General features: G+C 27.4%; 4 protein-coding genes and 4 non-coding genes across 8 annotated transcripts; 3 read left to right on the plus strand and 5 right to left on the minus strand.

The window, feature by feature from the left end:
• Positions 1 to 3023: 3023 nt before the first annotated feature.
• Positions 3024 to 6051, minus strand: LOC122523220 (peroxisomal N(1)-acetyl-spermine/spermidine oxidase; the record flags this gene model as incomplete). Its single annotated transcript, XM_043644876.1, has 3 exons — positions 3024 to 4305; positions 4839 to 5379; positions 5832 to 6051. Coding segments are annotated over 3 exons (1602 nt in total), but the record flags the coding sequence as incomplete, so codon positions are not given.
• A 388-nt stretch (positions 6052 to 6439) lies between these two features.
• On the minus strand, positions 6440 to 8688 carry LOC122523359 (actin-related protein 2/3 complex subunit 1A-A). The gene is made up of 6 exons (XM_043645031.1): positions 8144 to 8688; positions 7822 to 8082; positions 7445 to 7735; positions 7189 to 7367; positions 6842 to 7111; positions 6440 to 6686 (listed from the first exon to the last, which is right to left on the minus strand). Exons 1-6 carry the CDS (start codon positions 8208 to 8210, stop codon positions 6648 to 6650), a joined length of 1107 nt encoding a protein of 368 aa, XP_043500966.1. The 5' UTR covers positions 8211 to 8688; the 3' UTR covers positions 6440 to 6647.
• Positions 8689 to 8787: 99 nt separating this feature from the next.
• Positions 8788 to 8861, minus strand: Trnat-agu. Its single transcript has one exon. It is a non-coding gene; the product is annotated as a tRNA-Thr (tRNA).
• A 1765-nt stretch (positions 8862 to 10626) lies between these two features.
• On the minus strand, positions 10627 to 10699 carry Trnaa-agc. Its single transcript has one exon. It is a non-coding gene; the product is annotated as a tRNA-Ala (tRNA).
• Positions 10700 to 11712: 1013 nt separating this feature from the next.
• Trnap-cgg lies at positions 11713 to 11784 on the plus strand. The gene has a single exon. It is a non-coding gene; the product is annotated as a tRNA-Pro (tRNA).
• A 3225-nt stretch (positions 11785 to 15009) lies between these two features.
• On the plus strand, positions 15010 to 18324 carry LOC122523221 (aromatic-L-amino-acid decarboxylase-like). Its single transcript, XM_043644877.1, is given in 11 exon segments — positions 15010 to 15210; positions 15485 to 15718; positions 16385 to 16541; positions 16840 to 17100; positions 17191 to 17212; positions 17214 to 17250; positions 17252 to 17281; positions 17283 to 17308; positions 17413 to 17503; positions 17584 to 17781; positions 18031 to 18324. Coding segments are annotated over 11 exon segments (1551 nt in total).
• Positions 16204 to 16275, minus strand: Trnap-agg. The gene has a single exon. It is a non-coding gene; the product is annotated as a tRNA-Pro (tRNA).
• Positions 18325 to 19428: 1104 nt separating the features above from the next.
• Positions 19429 to 22463, plus strand: LOC122523613 (L-xylulose reductase-like). Its single transcript, XM_043645473.1, has 5 exons — positions 19429 to 19534; positions 19711 to 19933; positions 20465 to 20894; positions 21676 to 21824; positions 22213 to 22463. Exons 2-5 carry the CDS (start codon positions 19882 to 19884, stop codon positions 22314 to 22316), a joined length of 735 nt encoding a protein of 244 aa, XP_043501408.1. The 5' UTR covers positions 19429 to 19534; positions 19711 to 19881; the 3' UTR covers positions 22317 to 22463.
• Positions 22464 to 26123: the final 3660 nt, after the last annotated feature.

A 26123-nucleotide genomic window follows, 5' to 3' on the forward strand; every position in this document is an offset into this window, starting at 1 on the left:
TAAGATTTTATATGAATTTATTAACGATTTGAATTTATATATCAAATGTCAATGATTTCGTCATAATATAATAATAATCGTTATTGTCATTAGTTGAAAAAGATTTGATCATTTCCGTTGTTAGTAATTTCGATTGTTACGAGTGTATCGAATGAAAAAAATTAAATGGCCGTGTGTAGACCGGTCGACACGCTTATGAATTACCGACCGAGTAAAGACCTCCTTTACTGGGGTAAAAATTATAGATTGGTCGATTACGCACGCGAGAAATTTCATCTTGTAAGAAAACTAGACCGACTATATCGATTTAAAAATACTAGGAAATTTCTATTGTAACTCGTAAATTTTTGTCATTGCGATACACAAGAGCCCTCTGGGTATTTTTCCTGTAAATTTTTCTTTTTTTTTATCCATCCATCTATTTATTACATTTTCTTTGTCATATAAAGTCTAATGGAAAATAATAGAAGAAATATTTCCTTTACGGAAATTACAAACCATATAGGTGAAAAATATAATAAAATGAATATGTAATACAAAAGATACTTAGATAATATATTATCGATCAGCTTAACCCTTGCCCCCCTCTGTAATAGGGTCACGCAAGATATGTCGACTTTGACGATTGATGATTTGCGTGTGGTAGTAATAAAATGCCACCGTTCCTACAATTGAACAAGAGAAGGGTAGCAGATTTTAAAGTTTCAAGTAGTGAACTTTACGACAATAATGGGGCTTGCCAGAAGTATGGAATATCGGAATTAATTTTAATGGAATCTCTATAATCACCGTCTTATTATTAATGGCGATTGACCATAGGGCTAAAGTTAAACCATAAATTATCCTATCTCAACGTACTATGGCGAATTCACTTCTTCGAATGCAAAATTTTGTAAACAACGAAGAACAATATGTGAACATTAAAAAATGTATCATATTAATATTAATAGTTATGATAATATCCTTAACCAAATAATTTTCTAATTATGATATCTTCTAATAAATTATATTTTCCTATTTAAATTTTCCAATTACGGACTCAATAAGAAATCCTCCCACAAATTGAACTTTGTAACAGAATCGCATGATGAATAAAGAGATAGGATGCAGAAACGTTACAACCCCTGATATGTTATGCTTGCCCGTTTGAAATTTCAAACGTACGGTTTTCAAACCAGTCCTCCATTTTTTACATTTGTAACAGGATCACATGATGCACAAAGAAGTAACTTACGAAATCATGCAACTTCCGTGTAAGTTATGTTCTACTGTTGAAAATTCAAAAAAGAAAGGTAAGTAACAAAGTTTTTCTTAAAATTTTCACTTTTTATCAGTTTATAAGGCTTTTATATCATTTTTCTCAAAAATATTATTTAAAATTACTAACTGGAAGCATGTATTAAAAGGTAACATACAGGTAAAAAAACAAAGTTATCGAAGGTAAATTTGTTCTTTATTGTAACAAATTTCTCTATTACATAAAAAATATACTTATAAATAAATGTAATGTAAATTATATTATACATAATAAAATGTAATTATACATAAATCGCAATTAGAAAAATAATATAATTGTATGGTTGTAAAAAAAACTATTAGTAGATTACCATCAGTCGGTAACTTACCAATTGAATAAATAATGTTTACTTTTAAAATATGTAGTTTTTTACTAAAATTTTTTCAAAATTATTCTAATAGTATTTTAAATTTACAGACAAAAAATATCAGAAAATCGCCTCCTTGTGTCAAGCTCAAAATTTTTCAACCCTTCTCGTACTAGGCTCAAAACTTTTCAACCAACGTCGAATATTAAGCTCAGGATATTTCATATTTATATTTTTTCTACAATTCTTTTTTTCTTTTAATTAAATCTTTAAAAAATTTATTTTTTTATTTAATGTGAAACGAACAGATATGTAAAAATGCATGCTAAACTTCTTACTTTTTTTTTGGAAAACGGTTGAATATTGGGTCTTACTACTTACACAATGTATGGCCCATTAGGACCATAAAACTGTGTAAAGTTTTAAAAATCTGATGAAGCTTTGTTAGTAATATTTCAAAAATATTTATTCCAAATCGATATGATTATAATTGTTATCTTTTTACTACAGAGAATACAACAAAATCTTAACATTAAAATAAAACATTATTTATCGAAAGGTAATCGTTGATACGCAAATAAATATTTTTATATCTCATAAACGTAATATCATTTTATCCACATGTATACACATATAGAGAAATAAAATAATAATATTACAAATAATCTTTTTTTATTATATATACAATACATGATATTTAATTAAATGTACATTATTCAATAAAAATTTTAATCGTGATTTGAAATTTAATGAAATACAGTAAATTCGTGTTCGCCAAATTGTTCACTTATTATTTCTTTTTTTCTTTAATCTTTCATTGTTTCATTTTATATTTTCATTCTATTACAAATATAGGCACAATGAAAAGGAACACAATATGGCACAAAATTTTCTGTAGTCAAACTGTGTATCTTTATGATTGATTTGTATATATAAATACTATATATTCCATAGTATATATATATATATATGTATATTATGAAAATGCAATTTTCTTTTAGAGATATTTTTGATCTTTTAACATTGTTCATAAGCGAGCCAACACGAACACAGAAATAAATTTAATCAAAATAACAGCTATTAATATGAAAGGAACAATTTACAATGATAAATTACGCTATTAAGTATGTAATGGTGATCTTCAATACTTTGGGAATGACAGTAATATATAAATTTCTTAAATCAATTTACTAATAAAATAAAAATTCTATATCATCAATTGTACATACATACAATATTAATATTATTTAAATACTTTGAAATAAAATTTGTTTGATTATCTAATTATATAAAAATTATTATAGCAAAATACAACTATTTAAAAAAAATAAAGAGAGAGAACGTCAAGATAAAATGTTCTAATAAATAAGCATTAGTAACTGATTATATAAATCAATAAAATTTACATTGTGCATTATATTTCTAAATCAGTCGCGTAAAAAACGCTCTATAATTTATTTCTTTTAAATATATCACTTTTTTTATATTTGTACAGTACAAACAAAACATAACACTTCTTTTTCAAAAAGAGAAACGTGACATGCATCTTTGTCGATCAATTAATAAATATTAACAAATAATTTGTTAAGAAAGATAAGGCTGGTTAATTTGAAATTATGCCATTTCAAAATTGTTTAACATGCACACGGATTAGAATTATAACTAAGATCGTTATTTTATTTAATTATTGTTTTTTTTTTCGAAGTATTAGATTATTAACTAATCCGCCTTCGTGATAAATGGCTAAGTATTGATTACTTTTTTTTTCAAGCAATACACAAAATGCTTTTGTCTGAAAACAAAATGCTATATATTCATATATATATATATATAAATATATATATATGTAATGTTTAAATTTTAAGTTAAAGATATTCCTTGAATCCATGAGCTAAGATCACTAGTACTTTCACAACTAAGACTTATATGATTTTGTTCACTTCTTCTTGATTCTAATAACAATTGAGCTGCAGTACGGCCTGTTAAATATGCACCATGTACAGTACTGTAAAACGAGGAGTGTGTGTGTTCGCCAGCAAATGTTATCATAATTTTGGAAGGTTGATCTTGTAGTATCAATGGTTCAGCTAAACTCTTGATATCTACTTGACTTGCTCCAACAGCCATAGCTGTGTAAGAACCACATGTGAATGGCTGAGAATGCCAAGAGGTACGTAAACAATGCTTAGGAGCTGGTACAAAGGGATCATTAAGAAATCGTCTTAAAATTGATGTGCATACTTCTGAGACCTCGGTTGTACTTAATTGTTCCATATATTCTGCAGCCTTTCCTGATATCCAACCAAGAAGAAGTGTATCTGATATTTTAATAAAAGAATATATTTTTCTAAACCACGTTTTACTTAAATCTTGTCTGTCGTCTTCTGACAATCCTCTATCATCCCAAAGAAGCATAACTTCAGATATTCCAGGATTTAAAAAAGGCCTTTCGTATTCTAAAAATATTTTATCTACAGTACCAAACATAAGTCTATTTATTGCTTGGAGTTTATTATCTGGTAAGGGTGGCTCAAAAATATCATTAGCCTTTTTTTTAAGTACTCCTAAAGGCAATGTACATATTATATGTTCGGCGGTTATCATTTTTCCATTTTCACATTGAATTTCTATAACCTTATTTCTACTAGAGCTATTTGTCGCTACATCAGATGCTTCATTCTCACATTCCTGTTTTTGCCATCTGTAATTATGATTAGCATATAAACATCGTTTAACTTTTATAAATTAACTTCATTGAGATTATTACACGTGTATGCATGACAATTAACATAATATACATATGCATTTGTATTGCTTAAAAGTATATAAACACATAAATAATAAATTAAAAAAAGATAATTTAAAAAATATGTAATACAAAATCATTCCAAAGCCAATAAAAAGGTAGCAATGATAACGATCATTCTTATAGTTAATAATAAAAAATAGTATACTATAAATTTATATATAAAATTTAATATTTAAAATAAAATGCAAAAAATTAATATTATAATAAGCATATAACTTATATGTTAAAACATTCGAAAGTAAACAAAATTATTAAAGCTAAATTAAACATTTTATTAGAAAAAAAAGAAAAGGCAATTTTTAAATGGACTAAAATTCAACTAAACAAATACTCATAAAAGCTATGCAACACAGTTAATATTTGAATTATAATAATAGATTATATATATCATAAATATTAATGATAAAAGGTATCTAATAATTTACCTAATTTTAGTAACAACGTGTTTAGTAAGTATACAGTTCTTTGGTATATGTTTTGTTATTGGCTCCAATATTGCACTATATCCATTTCGAAGACGGATATTCCCACCCTGTAGTTCAGCGTAAGATCCCATTTCCATAAGATCAACTTCTTCCATATTATCACAGCCAGTAATACAAGTTTCTCTTTTAAGCAAACAATCAAAAAGTAACTGTCTTATTCTTCTTTGTTCAACTGGTAAAGACGACAAATATATATCAGTTTCAAGCGCCACATGTGCTCCAACACTATTAATACCATCTGGGGGATTATAAGCACTTAAAAAGTATTCTTCACAACGTCTTAAAAAACACACGTAGGCTTCATATATCTCTTGCAAAACTGGAAATGGTAATTGTTTTCCATCTTCCATTGCAGCTATAACCTTATGTGGTTTGGGTATATTTATGATATCTATCAATCCGTTTGCCATTGCTAATTCAAAAAGAGGATTTCCCAAAACTCCATGAATCCAGTTTGCTCCAAGTTCAATTTTTTCATTTCCTAAATTGAAATTATACAAAAATAATTTATATATACATATATATATATATATATACATATTTAAATATAAGGAAACTCAAAAAGTTTATTTCACCCATAAATATATATACATATATATATGTATATATTCAAAAGTACATATCACAATATTATTATTTTATAATTATGTATATTATCAAAATAAGATACAACAATAGTTAATACGTTATAAAACAAATAGATCAGTAATCAAAATTAGTATTATTCAATAAGAAATGAAAACAATATATATTTGACCTAGTATGATGTGATAAAATCACATAAAATATTTATACTTATTGTAAATAATAGTTACGTTTACAAAATTGTAATAATCAATATTCGAAATTAGTTTTAATTCAGATTTCTACAATAGTAAAAGACTTTTTATTGATTGTTAATATATATTAGAACAGAGGTTAATTCAACCATACCAAGTTGTGTTGCTATAATTCGGCCTCCTATACGTCCCCTTGCTTCAACAATAAGAAAATCTGTTTCACTATTTTTCAATAAATGATTTGCAGCAGACAATCCAGCCATGCCCGCTCCGATAATCAAGATTTTACACGAGACATGGCTATCCTCTTGCTGCTCCGTGACTTCCGCCATGTTCAATGCATTGTAACTGACAATAACTACGGTACTATAACGTTATAAGGGATATTATAACACGGCCATTGATTACAATTTCTTAAGATAGATTTCGATACCACCAACTAGAGAAATTTATTTTTTCATTTTTCAAATTCGAGATTAATTGTATAATCATAATATTTATTTTACATTTCAAAATAAATTAATCAATATTATCATGTTTGTATAATTTATATTAACATTATATTTTTAGTCAATTGGAAATTTGTCCTTTTTTATCTTCCTTTTTTCTTTTTAACTAATATTTATTTTTATATGTAAATAACTTAAATAACTATCTCCCCCCTTCCTCCTTTTATTTTCTACCTCTTTTAAGATTGATACAAATTATCAATTAATGAGATACTTTTAATTTTTATTAATAAATCAATAACAATATCACATATCAATAATAACTGTATTTGTTGTTTATTGCTTTTTGATAATGCACTTTACAACACATTTTCATGTATTTCAATATCGCATATTAAAATTTTTAGTTGAACAGGAGCAAAAATAAAATTAGCAGGATTAATGTACGATTTATTTCAATATTATACACTCTTCAATTTCATATAACTTTAACCTTGGTTTTTGTAAAAAAAAAGGATTCCTTAAACTATCTTCAGTCCAGCAATAGAATTTTCCAAAGACTACAAAATGAAAAATAGAAACAATTGTTATTTTATATTTCACAAATATTTCATAAAAGGAGACAAAAAGTAAGATTAAAATTATTACAAAAATATATCATTATTTATGTATTTAATAGTTATGTGTAGTTCTTAAAATATTATGTATATGATACCTTCAAATCCCAAATGACCAACTGGCCATCTAGGCTACTTGTACTAAATTCATTATCCGACATAAGACGAATACAGTTAATAGTGTTTTGATGAATGCTATCTAATGCATTGTCATTAGAATCATTTCGTGCTTGACGATCTAAGGACTGGAATTTTCTCATGGCAGACAATCCAGCACTTTCCTTTTTTTGCATGTTATCTAATTTCGATACAAAGTAAATCTGTCCATTGTCATCAATAGAATATAACATAGGCATACAACTGTGTCCCTAAGGAAAAAATGTATTATTTCTAATCTGTGTTATAACAATATACATTGTTAACATTTTTGTTTTGACTGGATTACCGTGGCCACAATGGAATTGGGACCGACCCAAATGCAGCTTAAAAATGGTAAATGTTCAGTATAAAGCCTATAAACTACATTGCCTCTTGAAGCGTCTGCGACGCATATAGACGAATTATGTGATACCCAGCAAATTTTATTGCCGCATTGGCTAAATGCAACCGAATGTATCCAACCACCTAACAAAAATGCAACATCTATGTAAAAGTAACATATATTTGAAATTAGTAATTGATAATTATGCTCATAGAAATACCTCCATTATTTGTATTAGGGAATTCAGCTAATAATGTGCCTAGGGTATTACTTGTTCCCCATGCGCATGTTCCTGGTGCATCTTCCATATCACTAATAAAAGCACTGAATACTCTAACTTTATAATCCGTTGATCCAGCAACCAAAACTTTATTATCCGGATGCCAGTCAACTGTTGTTACCGTTGATCTTAAAGGACGCTTTATGTGTTTACATAGCCACCAATTATTTTCTGATACAAAGTAACAAACAGCTATTACCCTGCCTCCAGAACCGACAGCAAATTTATTTTCTGTAAAACAAAAAGTTTATCACAACAGTAGATAATAATTTTATCTCTTAGAAAGACAGACATTTTAAAAGATAATAATAATATACCCAAAGGAGACCACTTTACACATGTGGCAGCCCGATTTATTCTTAATAAAACCCAAGCGGGATTCCACTTTCCATCTTTTCCTTGCGTCCAAACGTATGCATTTTTATCTGCAGAACAGGTCACAATGCGATTAGTACGAGGTGCCCAATCAACACCCATAATCTGCATATCGTGTTCTTGTAACGTATCAAGTAATTTCCATCCTGAATAGGAATGCTTGTAGATTTGAATTTCATTATTATTTGGGCATACTGCTACTTCTGTAAAAAAAATTAATTTAACAGATACTTAATCTACGTTAGAAGTATTATCTAGACATACCTGTTCTATCTTTGTTCCAAGCATGATAACTTATAACATCAACACCCAAATTATGCACCACTGTCATTTTTTTTTAATACTATATATGTATATCTATCTGTATATATAAATATATATATAAGTTGATATAAGTAATAAATATAATATAATACACTATATCCGTATAATTTAATGAAAAACGTCAATGGGGTGCGGTCAATACTAAAATGACAATGATTCAATTTTTATAAGACATTATTCGTAGAATAATACTAATCTATCCTTATAGATAATCACGAAATTAATTTTGTTTCTTCCATGCACGAACACAATATATAAATTTCTTCTCGATATAAAAAAACTTATCATAAACAGCCGTCAACCTCCTTTCCTTTTCTAAGGATGGTGGAGATATCTTCAGAACAATTTCCAACAGTACTGCCAATCTAAGAAGGCGTAATAACCTATAAATATACTAGCCTATGTAAGACATTAATTTATCACATTTTACATGGTATATATGCATACGAGCGATAAAAAGAAACTACATATTTTATAATAATACAATATATACAGAAAACAAAATATATTTTCTGAATAATCTAATATAAAGTTATATATATATAAAAGAAATTAAGCGTGTAAAAAAAAAACTATAACGATCAAGGCCCCGGAGGGAGTCGAACCCTCGATCTCCTGTTTACTAGACAGGCGCTTTATCCAACTAAGCCACGGCGCCGATGATGCAAGGAGATTTTTTAATATAAATTATTAACATATTCTTTATTTTTTTAAAATATATATTACATTTTTCTCCATATATAATTAAATATACACAAATATATAATAAAAAAGAGTAAAATGTTGAAAATATTCATCACTTTTAATCTAAGAATACATAATATATGTGATCACTCTCTTTATCTAATCTATTTATTATATTTATTACTAATTTATTTTATGGTTTTTTAATTTTTTATTTTCATTTCTATCTCGTGCAGATCTGTAATTGGTATATTAAACTATCTGTAATATATATACCGAAAAGCAATCAATAAACTACTGCTATACAACAGTGACAGCATTGTTATTGACAGTTATTGACAGCAATCAATGCTGTCATAGAAGAGACCATATTGTGATGCCTATTTTTTTGCATAGAGGATATCTCAAAGTTATTTTCATTTTTTTTATAAAATATGTATCTTTTTTAAATAATTTCAGCAAAAAAAAACTTTCTGTATCACTAAAATACGTGCATGTCATTTTTTTTCTAGTAAAAAACTTAAACTTTTTATTATGTGTTATTATGTCCTATCGCAATAATAGCATTCACGTAAATGATCATAATTTTGCATATCTTCTGTAATAAAAAAGAAAACTTTGTAAAAAAGTTTCCAATTGTAAAAAATTAAGATGACCTTGAAATTTCCTCTACGCTTCCACCCACACAAAAGAAATAGGCATCACAATATGCCCCCTCTTCTATACCATACAAGTTCTGAACCAAACATTTTTTCACATTATTACAAATAACAAAGATTCAAGGTGGACACAGTAATTATCTTTATATATGAATATCTCAAGAATAAACGATCAGTATGATATGGTCATGGAGATCATTTTTATTTGTTTTCTTCATGCTCTAGAAGAATATTGCAAAAAAAAAATATATAGTTACATTTAAAAAAATCTCGTAAAAAAATGCCCTTGAGAAAAAATTCTTTCAATTATTGGATCTCCCTCCCTGCAATAGTTTAAATTGTTTCCTTTTGAGATTTTTTTAATGCGATTCTAAACAAAGGAAATATTTAAGGTGGACGGAATTATTGTTCCACCCTGTATTAGTTAGGTGATGAAATTAATCGAACGTGGTATGAGTCAAATAGAATACAGTAAAACCTCTTTTTGTGAGGTCCTTTTTTATACGATTTTATTTTTGTGCGATTTGTTTTGTGCGATTTGTTTTGTGCGATTTATTTTTATGCAGTATCTAAATCTCAGCAGCGTTGCTACCAGTTTTATGTTTTCTTTCAATGTACATATACATGTGTGGACGAACTCTGATTACATGGTCTCCTTGACGACGATGTATCCGGACTTCGCGACGCTGTTCATCTGATTTAAACAATCTCCTAACAATTATTTAATTTGATTGAAAGCATTTTCACATCTATATTTCGCAAATAATTGATGTATTTTCTAAGTGCGACTTTTTTTATGCGGTCCTTGTCCGCCGCATAAAAAAAAATTAAGTAGTATATCGTACAAAGTTGTTTATAATATGTAAGTATTTATAAAATTACCGAATATTTTTTTGTACGATTTCTTTTAGGCGGTCCCTATCCACCGCACAAAAAGAGGTTTTACTATGATATGACTATAATAAATAAGACGAATCAATTGTGTATGTGGAGATTTGTACTAATAAAGAAAATTAATTTTTTATACAACAATAATATTTTTCTATTTTTATAAAATTAAAAAAAAAATTAACAGATCTGTGGAGGCGCCGGGTATCGATCCCGGTACCTCTCGCATGCTAAGCGAGCGCTCTACCATCTGAGCTACGCCCCCTGTTGAAATGACATCAACATAATAATCAGATACTCAATTTTGTCTAACAAAAGTGTCAAACTACGCACATAATTAATAAACGATTTTTTCTTTTAAAAAAGAAAGAATAATATATATATATATATATTTATATATAAAGTACATTACTTTTATAGTAAACTACATTATTGATTATTAAATTAATATAAGTTCATTTTAACAAAGCTCGTCCTTGATTATCACCACGTTGTCGTATATGTTTCTATACTAGTGTGCGTGTACGACTTTTTTTATAAACTAATAATATTGTACGCTATTATATAAATATCGTGATTCATGGACCGTACATCTAATAATAAGGGGGAACAACAATTAAATGGTTACTTGGAAGATCGTAAAAATTGTTAGTTAGTTAATAGAGTAATTTTATTAACTCTTCTTTAGAATTTTTAACTTTTTACTCTCTTTCTATTTATTAAATAATGTTATTTTTAATTAACTTAATTTATAAAAAGAGAACTTAAAGGCTTTTGATATTTTATAATTTTTTAATCGTACTAGTAATTATATAAGTTAGATTTATGGTTTAACAATATGATCAAAATATCCTCCAAATTAATAGATAATAATATATATACGTAATCTCGTATTTTTACTCACGAAATATTTATTATGTAGACGTATTCATATATTTTTCTTGACGTTGTTTATTACAAAAAAAGATAACAATAAAGATAAAAGAAATAGACATAGGTGTATCTATTATGATTAAATATTAGTTTTAGTCATTTTCAAACATTCAACTCTTATACTCCATTTTCCTAACAAAATTGTCTAGTTTTCAATTTGAAGTATATCGATAATCCAGAAATTTCGTAAAAAGTAATTTTACAAAAAAAATAGTTTTTTACCATCATATGTGTCCCTGAAATAAGATAATTTTGTCTTTAATATTTTTTCACAAAATTTAAAATATTTATTGTGAACGATCTAATATATTACAAATAAATAAATATATATTGCGCAGTTTAAATGGCTCGTTGGTCTAGGGGTATGATTCTCGCTTCGGGTGCGAGAGGTCCCGGGTTCAAATCCCGGACGAGCCCGTTGAACATTATTTTTTTTTTTTCTTTTTTCCTTTTTTTAACCCTTCATTCCTTCAACCTCTTAGGCACTATGCGCCACTATAGTGACTTTCGCGGATGTCATCTTTCTGTACGGCGCACCACTATAGTGGCTCACTCGAATAGCTCACTCGCTCACCGTTTAAATTAAATAATTGTCTTCATATGCATTTTTATATTTAAATGAAATATTAAAGTTTAAGTATATATATATGTGCAATATATTTTTAAGAAAAATTATAATTTAATCATCAAATACTTCACTCCAATATACTCTCGTAAAAACGTCACACATTGCAGTGCCGTATCATTTACACGTAATTTACGTTGAACTCTGCCGTACAGAGAAACAGTCCCGCGCAAAATTCAGCCGTGCATAAGAGATTAACGAGAATAAGATCATAGCAAGTTTTTTTCACAGACTATTTCAATTTATACTTTTAATATAACAAATGGGATATATACGAACATTAGTCTTTTTTAACATTGAAATATTTATTTTTTTATATATTTGTTGTTTAATTTTGGAGTACTGAAGAGACATTGAAATTAATTACTTTTTACACGAAAGACATATATTATTAAAAGAAACTATTGTGCGAAAGTTAAATTAATACGAACTAATAGAATTTACGTTGATAATTTTCAGAGATAAAGATTAGAACGAATTCTTATTTCTTAAATGTTTTTTTTTTTATTGAGATAATAATAAGGAAATTTAGCTTCATGATCTGTATCGCGTAGTATTTCAAATCGCCGCTTGTTATTAAATGTTTCTTCAAATTTCTACAAGAATTTCGCCATTTATTTATGGTTCTTTAAATTGGAATATTAACAGAAAGTTTTTGTGGAAAAATATTTTGGAATATAAAATAAGAGGACTAACTAAGAAAATTTGTTGTTTTTATTTCAATAAAGACAAGGCTTTTAATTTACTCAAGGTTTTTAATGTATGTAATATAGAAGAAGAAAAAAGGTAACAGGGAAGAGGAAGAAGAAGAAAATATATAACAGAAGTAATTATCTACGTCATTTTACAATCCGGCCAACCAAAAACCTAGAGAACTGAAAGTATATAAGGAGTGGTGATAAATATTATCGATAGTCAGTGTTAGTACCCAATAGTTTATAAACAAGAACGGTTGTAAGTTATTGATGATTATACACAATTCTTTCTAAGAAAAGTTAAATCTGTGGATCTCTTACGTAAGTTTAAGTGTGGACAAAATATTTATTTTTTTTTTCGTTTTCTTTTTTTTCAAATTAAAATCTTATTTACATTGTGAAAATCCATAATTTAGTTCACTTTTAGTTGTATTCGCGTATATCGAAAGTTAAGAATAAATTCAAATTTGTGTTAATGAAAATTTATAAAAAAGAGATAAGTAATTTGTAAATCAAATTCTTAACATTTTTTAACAAAAAAGTTAATTACGTTGTTTTTTAATTGTTTTTCTTTCCTTGGAGAAAAAAACAAAAGAATAGAATGAAAAAATTAAAAAAACCTGACATTGTCTGTGTTGAAGAATATTATAATCCCATCAGACAAATATAGTTAATGATATGAAATTTCATTTAATACTCATTCTTATACTCGAAATTATTTTCATTCAATGTTTATCGCGTCCAAAAATAAAATAATTAATAAATGTGTCGCAGACGGAAGAATTTAGAACGTTATTTCAATCTTATTGAATGTTTCGTCCCTTCATCGGGACTTCTTCAGCAACTTGATCGTTAAAGTTCAGAGTTTTTACATATTATTACAAAAAGACATACAATTCTTTTTAAATAATAAAACTATACTTAAAACACACATTTACAAATCGTTATATCCTAAAACTGTTATATTTAAACACGTAATCAAAACAATACTCGTATTACATATATATATATATAGTATTGTTTTGATTACGTGTTTGAATATAACAGTTTTAGGATATAACTATTTGTAAATGTGTGTTTTAAGTACAGTTTTATTATTTAAAAAAATATAAGAATATTGTATGTCTCTTTGTAATAGTATGTAAAAGACCCTAAACTTTAACGATCAAGTTGCTGAAGAAGTCCCGATGAAGGTACGAAACGTTCAATAAGATCAAAATAACGTTCTAAATTCTTACCCTGTCCAACTTCCCTCTGCGACACATTTATTTATTATTTTCAATAATTTATTCTTCTTTATTCGAAACGATAATAATTATCACTGAAAAGAAAAAACACAACAAACGAATTTTAATTTTATTTTTCATCTCATTTTCTTTCGTCTCATTTTCCAATAACAGTTTTTTTTATCAATATTTATTAACTTATAAATTTCACGACGATTGCTTAATTATGTAGAAAATTTCGTAATCTGTACATATCGATACGGTATGAATTGATTTTCTTGAAATTCTTAATGATCATATTTTGAACGCGTAGATCAATATTGATTCAAGTGTTTGAATAAATTGCCTTCGAGAGTTTAATTTTGATAATTGAGAATATTTTATCATCCGAAGAAAGTCAAAATATTTATTGTATAATTTGCACTTTTGATATCTTATACGTTATAATTGTGATAAAACAATATTTTACATATTCCAATTTGTCAAACCTGTCCCCAAAAACCAACGAGACTCTGCATTCTTTCGGAGGTACGAGTAAAAAATAGTGTAGGAATTTAAGTAGAAATAGAGAAATAGAGAAATAGAGCACTAGCGCGAGAGAGAGCGGAGAGAAACATAAAATAAAATTCAAGTTTCTGTGAATATCTTTCTTATTACGGACGAACCAATATTTTGCCTATTGGGCGAGAAAGCAGGTGAAAGTTCTTTATGTATAAGCATTTAACCTTACGTGGCAGTCCTGAAGCGAAGTCATTTCTTAAAGAATCTTTGTTAGTTCGACAAGCGCGTTCAACAATCCGCCACGGAAAAAATAATTCGACGCTATGTACAAGTAAACTATGTTCGTACGATTATGATCAAATCAAATTTAATAATTCGTTCTTAGTTACCTGTATCGATGTATAAATACGTGTTCATTTGAGTTTAGTTAAAATTTACCACGGACGAGTTAGAAAAGGGGATGAAATAAAGGAAGAAGTTACAAAACTGCTATTTTAAAAGTTCACATTCAATTTTCAATTGTTAAAATTTTTAACTGTAATATTGGTCAATCAATTGATCTAAGCGGGAGAGAAAAAACTAAATTATTGCAAGGATGGACGTCACGGATTTTCTTGATTTCGGCAAAACTACGATTGATTTTATTGTGAATTATATGGAAACACTGAGCGACAGACCTGTACTCCCTGATGTTCGACCTGGGTATCTCAGTCAAATGATACCAGGAGAAGCACCTGTAAAAGCTGAGACTTGGCAAGAGGTTTTTAAAGATATTGAAAAAGTAATTCTACCTGGGGTAAGTAAGTAAATTTATAATACACGAGGATGTATCTAATAAGTTTTTAAATTAAATATAACATTAAAATAATATTTTTGTCTCAATATTTGCAAGGATAATTTATTTGTATCGATTTTACCAGTTAAAAAAAAAAGAAAAAAACAGGAAAGTAAAGAAAAAAAAAGAACTTATCTAATTTTGTATGAGTACAAAATGTATACGTATTTTTTATATACACAGTTATACTTGTATATGATATATGTTGTATTTATATTCTGTCGTATTATTTAAGATGACGCACTGGAATTCACCTAATTTTTACGCATATTATCCCGCTTCCCCATCGTATGCATCCATCGTTGGTGAATTGCTATGCGCTGGACTTGGAGGCGTTGGTTTTTCTTGGATGTGTTCACCTGTTTTTACAGAATTAGAAGTTATCACATTAAATTGGCTTGGAAAAATGTTAAATCTTCCATCCGAATTTTTAAATTGTAGCCATGGTTCCGGAGGAGGTGTTATACAGGTCATAATAATCTAACTTTTTTCTTCTTTTTTTTTTAGAAATAATTGATATTAAAAACACTGCAAAGAAAAAAATCAATTATTTGTGAATGTTTTTTGTAATCAATGCATAATAATTTAACGAAAAAAGATAATTATAATACAAACGTTTAAATAATTAAATTATGTTATGGCTAGTGCTTGACCATCGTATAAATCATAAATAACAAATTTTCTTTTAATTCGCTTTCTCTTATAATTCTCGTTGTGTTTAATTTTTTTTTTTTTTTTTATGAATAACTAACATTTAAATTATTGAAAGTAATAAAGAAGCATTGCTACAAATTGTACGACTGCTGAGCGTAACGTATAATGGATTTTCGAAAGATTTTACAATTCAATTAAATAATATTTATGTAGGAAAAAACCACATTTGTTAATGAAAAAATTGATTGAGGAGACATTAATATTCGAAGGGAGGAAAAAGAAAGAAAAAAAAAATTTCACGGGCTCGTCCGGGATTTGAACCCGGGACCTCTCGCACCCTAAGCGAGAATCATACCCCTAGACCACCGAGCCGTTGTTGTAGTCTCTTGCTTATTAATGATCAGCTTTTAATTTATAAATATTAGTAATTGAAAATCTTTATATACATATATTAATACATTAACGACATCATTTATAATAGAAATACATTGTTTGCCAATTTACGTCGGGTTCCGCCAGTGAAACTACATTCATCTGCTTAATAACTGCCAAAGATCGAATGACTCGACGTATAAAAAGTATTCATCCCGATTGGGATGAGGGCATGATTAGAGCCAAATTAGTAGCCTATGGTTCAGGTAATTTGATTATTCGATTTTATCATTGAATTTTATTAACAAATTTTGATTCGTTATATTTCTTGATACTATTAACATGTTAATCACAACTGACACTAGTTAATTTCGTTTTAACTAAACGAACTATTTCACAAATATTTTAAACAGGCAACTCGTCCGTTGAAAAAAGCGCGGCCTTTTAGCCACCGTTCAGATGAAACTTTTGCCCGCATATTTCTTGATACTATTAAATGTTAATCAAAACTGACCAAGTTAATTTCGTTTTAAACTAAACGAAAAATTTTCACAAATATTTTAGAACAGGCAAACTCGTCCGTTGAAAAAGCAGGACTTTTAGCCACCGTTCAGATGAAACTTTTGCCCGCAGACGAAAATGGAAGCCTTCGTGGGGATACATTATTAAAAGCCATTAAAAAAGATTTAGAAAACGGTCTTATACCAAGTTTCGTTTGTGCAACTTTGGGTACTACTGGTACTTGTGCCTTAGATAATTTAGATGAATTAGGACCTATTGTACTCAATACGATGTATGGCTTCATGGTTGATGCCTCATATGTAGGTCAGTATATAATTATATTTTCATGATCGTACACAATAGCGTATCGTAAATCAATTAATTAAATTCAATAATAATTTATTATGTAATTAGGTGCTGCATTATTTTGTCCTGAATCGACATTTGATGACAGGTGTTCATTACGCTGATTCAATTTAAACGTAATTGTCATAAATGGATGCTCGGTTAATTTTGATTGTTCTGCAATGTGGTAAATATCTTCGTTTGCAAGCAAATTATATGCAAGAAAATTACGCGTTATCGAAAAAAGATAAAAAAAAAAAATATTTTAAATAACGAATAATTTATTTTTAGGATAAAAAATTCCAAATATCTTATTGATGCAATGAGCGTTGACAGAATTTATTTGGCACACGATAAACAAGGTTTCGCACCTGAATATAGAGTATGTTTCTATGTGAATTATCATTTCAATTATTTTTACAAAATTGGAACGATGTAATTATACTTTTTGTTATTTTACAGCATTGGCAAATACAATTAGGCCGTCGTTTCCGTTCTTTAAAGCTTTGGTTTGTCTTACGTCTTCATGGGGTAGAAGGAATGCAACATCACATAAGGAATACTGTATCATTGGCAAATAAATTTGCTAATTACGTTAAATCCGACGAAAGATTTGAACTTGTCACGAATTCTATGGCTCTAATTAGTTTTCGATTAAAGGTATGAAATATTGAGCGTGTTGAACATTATGTCACGTGATTGATAAAATACTGTAGTTTCAGGTCATCCAGATATGATTAACAGTCGTTTTTACTTAATAAATTATTCAGATATTCTTCGAAACAATTAATCAAAATTATGATGTTTCAGGATGAGCACTAAATTTCATTTTGTGTTTTTTCTTTCTTTCTTTTTTTTTTATTTTTATTTTTATTTTTTATTTTTATTTTATTTTTATTTTTATTTCAGGGAGAGAATAATTGGACACAAGAACTTCTTAAACGTTTGACTGAAAGAAAACGTATTTATGTTATTTTAGCTACATTAAACGAAAGATATATTATTCGTCTTTGCGTATGTAGTCCGTTATGTCAAGAAAAAGACATTGAGTTTGCTTGGAATGAAATCAGTGAACAAGCCACGGAAATTCTTCAAGCGAAGCACCATCCTGTAAGAGAAATTTTAAGTCAACCATCCGTAAAATCGTATGACGATATTGCACTCATAATAGAGAATTTAAATCATGAGTCCAAGGGCATCTAGCAAAAAATCACATAATTACATCTTTTACTTCGTATTTAATGTGTAAAAATAGAAATATTCTTATGACCTTTAATATAATTTACATAAATAATTAAAAGAACAATTTCATGTATAAGTTTATTAATTAAAATAGAGTCATACCTTAACATAATAATAATAACAATGCAAATAATTAGTGTATATTATATTATTTTTTATTAATGGATTATATTTAAACTATTAAATGATTTTAATCAAATTGATAAATAAATTTTGTCAATGTGAATACACTTTTATTACGGTTTATTAAATTGTTGCAATATTCTGTTGTATTTCATTGATCTAAATTAAATATAATTTCGAAAAGTAATTTATTGAAAATTAACAAAAGTATTATTTACAATAATACTCTACAAAAATTTACTATCTATCCACTTAACGAACAATTAGTCGAGCATAAACGCAAAAAGAACATAAAATATTTTTATCTATTTAAAATGAAAAATTCTTACATATTTATCTACGTTACTACGGTATACAAACTTATGTATAATGACACATACACACACGTACACTTGGGTGTGCATTTTTAGCGAATAAAAACGTTTGTTGCATACACCGTAATGGCTGACAATGAGTGTAAATTATTAAATATAATATAAGGTTTTATTTCTATATAGCATTAGATGTCCCCATATTCTAATGATAATAACACAAAATATAGTATATATATTTAAAAATATTGAATTATTTATATATATTCTTTATTTATTTATTATTATTTTTTCATTCATATGAACATTATCAACTGATATAAATTATTGATATTAATTGATACATTTTGACGCTAGATGGCACGCTAAACAATCTCGATATCCACTTCAAAAATCGAATCATTTAAAATCAAAGATTTAAATAAGATGTTGGATATTTTTAAGATAATTCACGATGCCTAAGAGTTATTAAGATTACGCAATAAACAATTAGATAATTTTTATTTTAATCAAATACAAGTTTTCAATGTATATTGGGAATAAGTTGTTCGATCGATTGATCGATCTATCGAAATCGAAGTTTGTTATGATACAGTAAGTACTAACGCATTGATCTGAATAATATAATGTATAGTATGTGTTAGTAATTCATGAATACATACGCGATTACTGATTCTAAAGCAACTTCAGAGTGAAATATTACATTTACTCATGAGATAACACTCACGAGATAATATGTGAGTTATTTACTTATTATTAGTATACATTTTTTTTTATCCAAAGAAAAAAGATCATACGTTGTTCAAAATCAGTATTCAAAATTAAATTAAATTAAATAATAATAATAGTAATAATTTTCGTTGGGACTAAATTTATTTTTATCAATGTTATTAATTTTGATACAATTTTATAGGAGAAAATGTCAGTGATCCAAACTATCTTTAATCAGACAAATTGGTAGAAGTGTTGTTAAGTAGTTAATTCGGCGATTAATCTGATACGTACATCCAACGAAACACAATCACTGTCGAGACTTTCTTGATTAAACAGTGCAGCACAGCATCTCGTCGAGCTAGCAATCACGATGAATATTAGTTTTCAAGGCAAGCGCATTCTCGTCACTGGTGCTGGTCAAGGTATATTCGTTCTTTCTTTTAATATATATATTTTTTTTTTAATTCGCGTTCGAAGATTTACGAGGCGTCGTCTTCTTTCTCTTACTTCTTCTAACACCTATTAATCAAACAAATTGATTTTTAATCGATTGATAATTAAGAATAAAATTATATTACAATGTAAATGATAATAAAAAAATGTCATAAGTATAAGATATCTTCGTATAAAATTGTTTCACATAAGATATTAAATCGACTTAACAAAAAATTATCTGTTCTCTATTTAATTTTTTTTTTATTTACCAAACGCAGACCACCATATTGTAATTTCTTGCAATTACGTATACATTTTATTATATTTTTTCTTTTGTTTTCAATGTCACGATATAAATATCATTTATTTTTACTATTTTATAATTTTAAATTTTTATAATTTTATAATTTTTAATTATTGAGAAAAACATTATTTTTGCTATATTTAATATATTACCATTATTAATTTTTAAATTGATTATAACTGTATAAAAAATAAAAGATAAAATTTGATCATAGGAATTGGTAAAGATCTAGCACTACGTTTGTCCAAATATAAAGCTGAAGTTATAGCACTTTCTAGAACGAGTGATAATTTAAACAAATTACTTGTCGAGGATCCAAAGATCATACCAGTATGCGTTGATCTTAAAGATTGGAATGCAACGAGAAAAGCTGTTGAAAACATTTTACCGATCGATCTATTGGTGAATAATGCTGGTGTAGCTCGTTTATCTCCTTTCTTGGATGCAACACAGGAAGAATTTGATTTAGTATTTAACGTCAATGTTAAAGCCATTATGAACGTCTCTCAAGTGGTCGCTAAGAACATGATCAAAAGAAATGTTGGTGGTAGTATCGTCAATATATCCTCCCAAGCAAGTAAAGCAGCATTGAAGGATCATGCTGTTTATTGTTCATCCAAAGGGGCCGTCGATATGTTAACAAAGTGAGAACATTTTATATGGTTTTTTTTTTATATACTGGATGATCCAATAATCATTAGAATAGATGATTGATTCTAAATGGATTAAATATTCACGAATATACATTCATCCGTTGCAAGTAGTTGTCCTCTTGGAATCATTTATTTTTTTTTTTCATCTGATATGTTTTTTTTTAACTCTAAATACGAAAAAAAAATAGATGGATTTGTCACAATTGCGTGAGTCACTAAAACTTTCCTTTTTTTTTCTTCTTTTCAAAATATTTCACCACGAATCAATCGTTCTTTCAATTTTAAAAAAGTTTAATTTGACTTTTTAAAATTGTATATTTAAAAATCATGATTTTAATATAGTAAAATATGAATTAATCAGATTAGTTTCGAATATTGTTATTTTATCTATCAATTATCTCCAAAGTAGAAACAAATTTCAAATTAGTTTTAAATAAAATTGATTCAAGAATTAAATGTAACATATTTTTGTGATTTTCTGTAAATTACTTTCAATTGAAATATTTAAACCGCGATTGGTAGTAAATAGAAAATATTTTATTCGATAGTGATCCCCCACCATTGAGTTTTTATCCGCTTTACGATAAAGTTACAGATTAAATAGATAAACTTTTGACCCTGAATAGTATTATTACATAGAGTATTGATTTATTTATTCGAATTTGCATTATCGAATAATTCAAAAAACCAAAAAATCCATACAATTTGTACTCTCGTCACGAAATAATCCCTTTCCTTGAATTTTATTTGTTTTTTTCATTTGTTTGTTTAGAACAATGGCTCTCGAGCTCGGTCCTTTTAATATTCGAGTGAACGCTGTAAATCCTACGGTTGTTCTTACAGAAATGGGAAAATTAGGATGGAGCGACAAAGATAAAGCTTCGAGTATGCTAAGTAAAATTCCATTAGGCCGATTCGCAGGTTAGTTTTATTCTCTAAACGATATTTATTCAAATTATGATTTTATTCTTCCATATATTATTATATAAGTTAGTATATTAACCCGTTGGCATACGATAACGTCTATGAGACGTCATTTTTCTTGTTTTCTTTTTTTCCTATAACTTCACACAGAGAACTATTAATTTATTATTTTAAAATGTTAATTTAATTATTATTATTAATATTTTGTATCAATTTCATTAAAATATAATTATAGAGAAATATAAATATTCCGTTCTGTTTTTAAACTTAGGATAACCGTTCAGTTGAGCCAATACTATTTAAAACACTTCAAATTTCGTTTTATTTCTGCACGTCAAGGTATTCAAATTTTCTTATTCTTTGTTATTCAATTTTGATTTTTTAGAAACCAACGAAGTCGTAGATGCGATAGTATATCTATTAAGTGATCGGAGTTCAATGATAAACGGAATAACTTTACCAGTAGACGGTGGATTTTTAGCAACATAAATTACCTTATTCAAATTGTGTAACCCATAAAAAAAAAAAAAAAGAAAAAAAAGACGTCATACAATTTCTATTTTTTCTTCAACCAATTCAAAAGTTTATAATCTTTACGTACTATGTAAAATAAAAATTCAATTGTGTAAGTATGTATATCACTGTAGTATAATCATTTACAAATATGTAAGTACAATACATATACCAACTAGAAGAAAATGATAGAATATAAAAAAAAACAAAAAATAAAAAAGAAAGAAAAAAAGAACACAGTAAGTAAATATCTATTCAGTAAAAAAAAAAGTATAAAAATAATAATAATAATAATTTGTTCCTTTTTACCATCCTCGTTATTAATTAAACATGAAATAGGAAGATGTTAAGAAAAACACACAACAAATCGTACAAATTTGTTTTGTTCGATCGTCTGTTATATTTTTAAAAAATATCTTTGCTCTCGTACTTTTCTTTTTCTTTTTTTCCTTGATTTCTTTTCTAAATTCTTTTCCTTGTCTTTTTTTTCTTTTGCTTCTTGTTTCTGTTTTTAGTTAATCGTGTCAAGTGGAAATTAACAAGCAGGCGGCAAGAAAATTTGTAAATTTGCCGTTAGATTTCCCCCTCCTCCATCCTCCCCCTACTCGAAAATATAATCGCAAACATTTTTGGAAAATATTTGCCGGCACAGATTTCTCTCTTTCTCTTTCTTTTTAATTTTTTGAATTTCTTTTTCAAGTTTTCCTACCGCAGCTGCTTAACCAATACTAAACGCAAAAACAAACAGTCTCGTTTGTTTCCTAATCGTTAATTAATTATTCCTATAAATAATAACATAAAACGATTTTGGAAAAGCAGGCTCGAATATCTCTGAGCACGAAGGAAAACATTACGGATTCGTATGTTGCATATGATTTATCTAACTATCTAACTATCTATCTATCTATCTTTAAATGTGTAATCTGTGTGTGTGTGTGTGCGTTTGTGTGTGTGTCTAAGATTTTTTTGATGATCGGATTAGGGCAAGGATGCAATGCACACACAAAATTTATCAATCGATATTAAATTTCTTATTTAAACGCGATGTGTTATCTAATATGCGTATTCATAATGTGTGTGTAATTATTTTTTCTTTTTTTATATTTGATTTTTTTCCTCGATTAGTTTTCTTCTTTCTTTCTTTCTTTCTTTCTTTCTTTCTTTCTTTATTTATTTATTTATTTCTTACTTTCTTTATTTTTTCTCTCTTTGTTTTTATTTTTCTCTTTTTTTTGTTTGTTTTTGTTTTTCCACAAAACAACTTCACGAAGCGTCACGAACGTAGTACACAAAAGCATTACACAACAATATATGTGAATTCGATGATCTCTTACGAATTAAATGTGAACCCACCTTCACTTTCTCTCAAGATTTAATTTTACTTTTAATTAATCGCACGAGTTAACGATTATGAAAATGAATAAACTTGGTAAATGAAACACAAACATATATAAATATATATATATATGTATGTATATCAGTTGATAGCACACACTCTGTGTATACTACTAACCACGATCTTTCTCGATCATTGCTGTGTAAGCAACTCTCTTCTCTCTCTCTCTCTCTCTTTTTCTATTATTAATAATAATATATAATACTTTTTACATTCGTTTAACGCTCGAATAAAAAACAAAAAAATACTGTAAAAAAAGAAAATAAAAATAAAAAAAAAAGAACTGATACAACTGCTTGAATTTTAATTGAAATGTATGTATCATAGACAAAGCTATAAACTTCCTTAGATCAAAAGTATACTTTTACAATATACCAATATGAAGTTTTATAAAATCCCAAAAGAATTGTATTTACTTTAAAATATTTCGAACAAATTTCATTAATAATCACGTGAAAAGAAAAAAGAAGGAACAATAATAAATCGAGATGCTTAACTATAAAAGTAAAATATTCAAATTATTGAAGTTATGAAAAAACATAGCTACTTTTTTCTTTTTTTTTAAATAATTAGACATATTATTTTTATGTCGATGTACAAGAGAGAAAAAATAAAGAAAATAAATGAGTGCAACTAGAACGAAATAACAATGTTTTCTTTCGCGTTTTGTACGAAAATGTTGTATGCACTGGTTATTAATAACTCAATGTTTACTTCTCGAGCGTAAACGAACTATGTACAAGTGAATAAATGAGATGAGAGAATTGAAGACCCCCTTTTCGTCGTTCATTATGATTTTCGGCGATGGTCTTCAAAATACTTCCAACCATTTACATTTCTTTTTTGTTTTTTTTTTCATATAGTACACACAAAAACAGTTTTACAGGACAACTTAGAACTTCTCTCTCTCTCTCTCTCTCTCTCATTCTTCATATTTATCGCCGCAAATCGGACATTTAAAATTCTCGCTTACTCACTTATATATACTACTTATTTACTTATTTATTTATTTACTTAATTACTTAATTAATTAATTAATTATTTATTTATGTTATCTATCTCTCTCGTTTACTATTTCTTTTATTAATTCTTCTTCTCACTTCACGCACAATTTGCTTCGTATTTTCTCTCGCAATTCGCACACGCGTACAATTATAATTTTTTTTTATGGCTGTAACCCCCCCATCATATATCACTTTTTCATCGAAATTGTTTTCTATTCATGTATTTACATAATAATAATAATAATAATAATAATATAATAATAATGATAATAATAATAATAATAATATGTAAATCGTTCGTTTTTTGCTTTACTATGTTTAGGTTTTTGACATTTTTTTCCTCCTTCTTCTTTTCTTTTTTAAATTTTTCTAATCGATAAGTTGGATACATCATTTTTGAATTGGGTACACGTGTAAGATTTATTTTTGTTAATTTCATTCATCGTTCACTTTTAAGAGAATCTTGGGATTCTCCCAATTTAAAATTCATTGGCAGTCGTCTGTATGGCGTTTTTTGACTATAGTAATATCGCATTTGTTTCTCTCTCATTTATATATTGATATTTTTATATTTTTTATATAATATGCTTACTTTATAATGCACTATTTTAAATATTATCGATCCTTCGAATTTATCGGTGCAAATTTGTCTTTCAATTTTGATTGATTCATTGATTGATTGATTGATTGATTAATTTTTGTCTTCTCTTATATTTTTATTTTATAATGCACGTGCAATATTAAAATGCAGAAAGGATAAATTGTTTGTATTTATATAAGGAACGAGATTTCGAATAATTTTTAAATAAAAATCCTCCCCAACGGAGGAAACATTTTCATTCTTTTCTTTTGTTTTTTTTGTTACAATTTATATCCTTTCATTCTGTCAGTCAGCCCGAGAAGAACCTTCAAAATTATCGTATTATCTTTCTTTCTCACATTCGTGACGTCGATTATTACTATAATGGCAAGCCATAAAGATGAAACGATTAGAAGATTAGGACAACGATAATTTATTATAAATAAAAATATGTAAAAACTTTTAAACTCGTGTTGGAAGTGATTTCTTTTTCCCTGTCGCAAGAAAAGTTTGATTCAATTAAGCGCATAATACTATTTATTTTTAACGAAATTAGGTGAACGAAAATTTATATATTAATGTATTGAATAATACAAAAGAAAAAATTCCAAAAAAATGTAACTGATACAAATTTATAAAAGAAAGATCATAGTAATAAAATCGAGATAAACGTGTTGTCTCACGACGATGTATTAATGAATTCAATTTACCCGGAAGATAAATTAAGTCAAGGAAGAAATGAATAGAAGTGGAAGATACGTAACGATGACGTGTAAGAATAAATAAATCATTTAAAGAAAATT

The sequence above is a fragment of the Polistes fuscatus genome, unplaced genomic scaffold (genome assembly GCF_010416935.1).
Source record: "Polistes fuscatus isolate 324 unplaced genomic scaffold, CU_Pfus_HIC Scaffold6, whole genome shotgun sequence".
Taxonomy (NCBI): Eukaryota; Metazoa; Arthropoda; class Insecta; order Hymenoptera; family Vespidae; genus Polistes; species Polistes fuscatus.

What these genes read in the sequence shown, in the direction of transcription:
- LOC122523359 (XM_043645031.1), bottom strand. Translation starts at nt 8,210, where the DNA reads ATGACAGTGGTGCATAATTTGGGTGTTGATGTTATAAGTTATCATGCT. An exon ending in CCAATTCCATTGTGGCCACG is followed by an intron (nt 7,112 to 7,188) that starts GTAATCCAGTCA and finishes TTTTTTCCTTAG; the next exon opens with GGACACAGTTGTATGCCTAT. An exon ending in TGGTCATTTGGGATTTGAAG is followed by an intron (nt 6,687 to 6,841) that starts GTATCATATACA and finishes TTCATTTTGTAG; the next exon opens with TCTTTGGAAAATTCTATTGC.
- LOC122523613 (XM_043645473.1), top strand. Translation starts at nt 19,882, where the DNA reads ATGAATATTAGTTTTCAAGGCAAGCGCATTCTCGTCACTGGTGCTGGT. An exon ending in CGTCACTGGTGCTGGTCAAG is followed by an intron (nt 19,934 to 20,464) that starts GTATATTCGTTC and finishes ATTTGATCATAG; the next exon opens with GAATTGGTAAAGATCTAGCA. An exon ending in GCCGTCGATATGTTAACAAA is followed by an intron (nt 20,895 to 21,675) that starts GTGAGAACATTT and finishes TTGTTTGTTTAG; the next exon opens with AACAATGGCTCTCGAGCTCG.